This window comes from Hemibagrus wyckioides, linkage group LG13 (assembly GCF_019097595.1).
Source record: "Hemibagrus wyckioides isolate EC202008001 linkage group LG13, SWU_Hwy_1.0, whole genome shotgun sequence".
Lineage (NCBI taxonomy): Eukaryota > Metazoa > Chordata > Actinopteri > Siluriformes > Bagridae > Hemibagrus > Hemibagrus wyckioides.
Window position 1 is genome coordinate 24504690 of NC_080722.1, and position 5252 is coordinate 24509941.

At 35.9% G+C, this 5252-nt stretch overlaps 1 protein-coding gene across 2 annotated transcripts; it reads right to left on the bottom strand.

Annotated features, from left to right (window-relative positions):
- LOC131363314 (carbonic anhydrase 4-like) lies at positions 1 to 5006 on the bottom strand. Of its 2 annotated transcripts, XM_058405709.1 has the most exons (9): positions 4944 to 5006; positions 4590 to 4659; positions 4429 to 4455; positions 3289 to 3459; positions 1767 to 1918; positions 1588 to 1677; positions 1414 to 1486; positions 777 to 940; positions 1 to 492 (listed from the first exon to the last, which is right to left on the bottom strand). In XM_058405709.1, exons 2-9 carry the CDS (start codon positions 4657 to 4659, stop codon positions 256 to 258), a joined length of 984 nt encoding a protein of 327 aa, XP_058261692.1. In that variant the 5' UTR covers positions 4944 to 5006; the 3' UTR covers positions 1 to 255. The 2 variants fall into 2 exon arrangements, with proteins under 2 accessions (XP_058261692.1, XP_058261691.1); XM_058405708.1 differs by lacking the exon at positions 4944 to 5006 and having other exon boundaries at positions 4590 to 4665.
- Positions 5007 to 5252: the final 246 nt, after the last annotated feature.

A 5252-nucleotide genomic window follows, 5' to 3' on the forward strand; every position in this document is an offset into this window, starting at 1 on the left:
CTGAACAATATACAAAGATGTACATACAAAACATATAATTTCATTTGCGCTCCCTGACTCGCTAACAGGGCTTTTAGCGAGGGATTTTCTTCATTTTGTAGTTATTATTTGTAGTTTTTAATATCTCTCTATTAAAGAGAATAAATACAGTAATTTAATGATAATTTAAATATTCATGTGTGCGCATTAATTGATTCAGAAATGATTTATACATTCAGTAGAAAAAGTATCTAGACTAAACGAGCGCTCTCAGTATCACATCAGTGTCATGGTAGACAGGCTCCACAAACACCGAAACAATACATAATAGAGCAGCGCTGTGCTGATGGACAGAGTGTGATGTAGAGTGCCTGCTGATGAAGAGGCGCTTGTTGATGGTGTTGGTTGTGATGTCACAACTCTGTTATTCAGAGCCTGAACCGGTCTGAAGTTGCTGGTGATGAGTGGATCGGTTGTTGTGTTGATGCGCACTGTGTTGCTGAAAAGACTGATCTAGTGACAGAAAAAAATAAATAACATTGTGTTAAAAAATGGAACTACTGCATAATCCTAGCTTTAATTTTTAATATTCTGATGTATAGCTGTATTAGGCCAAGGATAAATAAATAAGCAAATGGTAAAATTATCCTGCAATATTAAGGTCTAACTCAGCATTATGATAGTTATCGTTCTGTTATAGTAACTTGACGGTACTTCCAAACTCAAATTGTCCACCAAGCAAACGAATGTAATGAAATATCAGATATATCAGCAAGGCACATAACCTAAAGACTTACCAAATCTTTGCTGACTTTGATTGGGTCTTTGAATACAGTCCAGACAACAATTTCATTACATGATGGTGTGGTCAGAGAGCCTTGGTACCGGTAATAATTCGTCAGGTTCACTCCTTGAATCAGACTGTCTACAGTAAGTTGATTCATAATGTCCAGGGAATCACCTAAAATCAAGAAAAAAGACGTTTTTAGCGTCAGTAAGCTGTTTTTCTTTCTAAATAGGACAGTTAAGAAGTGATAAAAGAAATCAGATGTTTCACTAGTGGTCATCTTTGCCTGTCACACATTATGAATCCTTTGCTGGTGCTGTAAATCCATTTCTAAGGTATTACAGCTCCTTCTAAAAGAAATCTTGTTTTTATTTCAATCCAAATGCCTTTCTCCCGTAGTGAAAATAATCAAAAACGAATGCAAGGATCTTGTCACATGAGCTTTGTTACTTCTGCTATTTTTGTGAAGAAATCCTGCAAGGATGGAATTCTGCAAGTAGCATTTTCCTTTCAATCCGTTAAAAGTATTTAGCTTTGTAGCATTGTCGTACACCATCATGTACACATTGTGTAAGTTTATGTTATTGATTTCCTTTGTTTTGCAAATAAGCGTTCATCAGTTCACTATATAAGAAATAAATCTGTACCTCCGTTAGTAATGTTTGCTAAGAATGAGGTGAGGTTCTTCCAGCTCTCTGGTTTGCCACTCTCATTGGTTGCCTAAGAATAATAAGAGCCACAATGTTATAAATACAAGTTGTCAAGACAACAATGCAACTGTATAAAGGTTTTAAAGCAATTACTTTTAAGAAAAGACTTACTTCAATAAAGAAACCCAGAACAGCATATCCCTTCGAGTTGTTGGCAGCAGCAGTCGCATTTAAATCAGTCCTAAGGTTTACTATGTGCATCTAAAAGACAAAAACACAAATTCTAAATAAAGTTGAATTAAATTGCAGGCTGGAAATGATGACAATTTTTAATTCAACAATTTCCACACCTCCATTGCGTATTGTCTGCCGTCCACAGTGTGTTCTGATCCGTTCACAGAGGAGCCGTTGCCCCAGTGAAAGTGGAACTGGGTGGAATTGTACTGGCTCCCAAGGCCTCCTCCTGACACGCTCATCTTTTGATCATCAAGGACAATCTTTACTACAGAGGCAAAGAATTTTCAAATGAGTGACTTGTTTGACGTTATTAGCAAACCCTTCTCACAAATGCCCACTACAGCATTAAATTCTTGGCTGGTTATTTGAATTACAGTAGAGTCTTCCTGTCAGACTGGTGATCATGAAAACTCCAGGAAATCAGCTTTCATTTTCTAAAACAAATACTCGAACCATCAAACCAGTCCATCTGGCATCGACAACCAGAGTGACCACATTTTTTGCATTGCTACCATTTTATTTTATGGGCATAAATAAAATCATGAATAAAAATAAATAAAAACTACATCGCATAGTTAATTTTATGGTTTATTTATCAGGGCCTAAATACACTGTTGTGTTAATTACCTCAGGTGACAACAAAAGACCATGAAGATGTAATAATTTCTTTCTCAGAAAAGGTGGGGAAAAATAAATCCATCCTATAATTCAATAACAATGACAGCATTTGACAGCAAGTACATTTATCCTATTTATACCTACAGCTTGGTGGTGCTGGAATATGAACTCAAAACCGTCCTCTCAGACACCTAGTGTCTTATAGCTTGTAGTAAATAGTCACATCACTTTTGAGAGATTTTGGCCCTCTTATCTTTGTTCAGTTAGTAGATCCTTCCCTGGAATCTCAATAGGGTTGAAGTATTGGACATTTCACTCCTCAAAAAACTTTCTATTCTTTAGTCATTCAGATGTAATTTGTTGGTAAGTTTGGGATCATTGTCCTGTTGCACAAACCAATCTCATTTTAAGCTGCTGGAGAGATATTTATCTCAAGAACATTTCCAAAATAAACTGGAGTTTATTGTTGACTAAATGGCTGTAAATTTCCCAGGTCCTGTGTCTGCAAAACAAGCCCAAATCATCACCAGCATGCTGAAAGTTGGCACGAGATGTTTGTGGACATTTGCTATGTGTGGTTGGTTTTCCTCAAACTTGGCACTGTACTTGACGTCCAAGCATCTTCACCTCGGTCTCGTCAGTCCAAAGGATATTGTTCCAGAATGTTTGGGGTTTGTTCAGATGCAAGTTTTCGAACTGAAATATGACTACATGTTGATGTTTCATTCTGTTGTCACCTGAGGTTATTTATTTGGTTATAGAAGTTGCTGAGGACAATACAATTGCTATATACACCCTGATAAATAAAAACACAGCATTGAGGGTGAGGGTGTGCTTTCTTTTTCCGTGACTGTACCTATATGAAATAAGACAGGTGGCAGGAAAGTTTCAAGTGTGGACATTAAAAGAATCAACAACACAGTGTTTATAAAAGGTCAGCCTGGACCAGGAAGGAAGATTCTAATCACATTGTACTTTATATAGTGTCAGTGCATCTCCTGAATCATGTCACCTCACCTGCCTTTCCAGTGTTTTCGATGTTTAAGAGAGCGGAGCTGTCATTAAAGCCTCTGAAGCTGAAGGCTGTCAGGTTGCTATCAGGCTTCACATCAGCAGTCACAATATTGATGGGGGACTGATTAGTGCCATTGCATTCGTGTGGTGCTATTGTAGACCATGTGCTTGCGTCTGAAAAGAAATCCAACATATAAAAAATTGTAAAACAACAAAATTCAAATTAAATCTAACGCAAATACACTTTATGCTCTTAATAAACAACTCATGTGAACATAAGCCGTGTCTCAAATCGCTCTCTTGCTCACTTCCACACTTCACTATATCGATTATACTGTGGTACGTAACTGCGCAAGGCAACAATAGCTACATACGCATGTCTGATTATTTTCACTACCAGGAGCTTTACGCATGCGTGTTTGATTCAATTGTGCAAAAAGATACGTTCCTGTGAGAAAATACAGTTCAGGTTACAGATTTTGATCTATTTAAAATAATACCTATGTTAGCTCAGCATTTAGTGTTCACGAGGTTAAAAAAAACTGGGAAAATCCTAAACTGGTCTCATATTTTATTGTTTATTATTACGTAGCACAGATCTGTGAGAATTAATCGAGCAGCTTGTGGAGAGGGTTGGGATGTGTTCGGGATTTTTACGGGGTTTGTTTCGGAGAGGACTTGAATTTTTTAATATGCTTATTTTGTTTGAATGCTAAGATATTTTCTTTTAGAATACAGAGTGATTGTACACAAACACCTCAGCTTTAACCTGTGGGTGAGAGAAATCAGGCCATTGGGGGGGAAATAATAATAATAATTAATAACTTCTAAAAAGTTATAATAATATAATTATAATATTTCTAATAATATAATATAATAATGAACATAATATAATTATAATATTTAAAATAAACATTTATTTTAAAAAAGGAAATTAAAAAGCTGCATCTTAGCCATGCTTCATAATCTCTTAATACATATAACATATACATATAACATACATGTAACATAGCCACTTTAACAGATTCTATTTTTTTTATTTTATATTATGACTTACACAAGTATGCATATTCTGATACACAGAAATCATACAACACAATCAGAAAAGAATTAGCAATTTGGTAGACAAAAAGGAATACTTACTGCATTTTGGCAAGTTATAGCAGTACTCTGAAAAAAAAAGGAACAACGTTATCAGCATTTTGAGGAAAACAACAAGAACTGGAAAAAGAAGAAGAAGAAGAAGAAGAAGAAGAAAAATGACATGGTCAGTCCTGAGAATAGTGCAGTCGATTATCACTCACCTACAGAGCCGTCACTATAAACAGTAGAAAGCAGACAGGAGATGAGAAATGCCCCGAGTTGTGTCTTCATCTGCATATGTAAGACAGTGTTATGGAAATATTACATAACATCTTAAAGCATTAAAGCAAAAATGTCTTAGTTATCCGCTAACAATCTAAAAGGAACTGCTAAATAGGGCATTGAGATTTGTCGTTTTTTGTTTTTCTCAGTCTGCTGAATGAAATTAAGTTTGCAGTTATAACGTTAACGCTGATGACTCTTCTCTTGTGAATAGCAATCAAAAATGCAATTTATAATGATAAATACTATTCAAATTTCTGTCTTGGACAATTGTAGGACAGTTGTAGTCTTACCTTTTAGCGGTGAAGTTTAACACTGCACTTGAGCTGAATTCTTGCAGTCACCCTTGTTCCCTCTTTAAATATATCTCTCTGTCTGGGCGTGTCGATTGAGTCTGCTGTCAACACACACATGGAATTTCACACACATTATCAGATCTGATAACATAAATACTATAACTACACCTTTTAGACAGCACATCCTATAATCTCAGGGATTTGAAGTTCCTGTACGTTGCCCTAACACACCTATTAAAACTGGCAATGAGGTCAATTAGCTCTATTAGAGGGTGTATTTTCTTTTTGATTTTCCACCTAGCTGAG

What these genes read in the sequence shown, in the direction of transcription:
- LOC131363314 (XM_058405708.1), bottom strand. Translation starts at nt 4,665, where the DNA reads ATGCAGATGAAGACACAACTCGGGGCATTTCTCATCTCCTGTCTGCTT. An exon ending in TTCTGGGTTTCTTTATTGAA is followed by an intron (nt 1,487 to 1,587) that starts GTAAGTCTTTTC and finishes TATTATTCTTAG; the next exon opens with GCAACCAATGAGAGTGGCAA. An exon ending in AGCAAACATTACTAACGGAG is followed by an intron (nt 941 to 1,413) that starts GTACAGATTTAT and finishes TCTTGATTTTAG; the next exon opens with GTGATTCCCTGGACATTATG.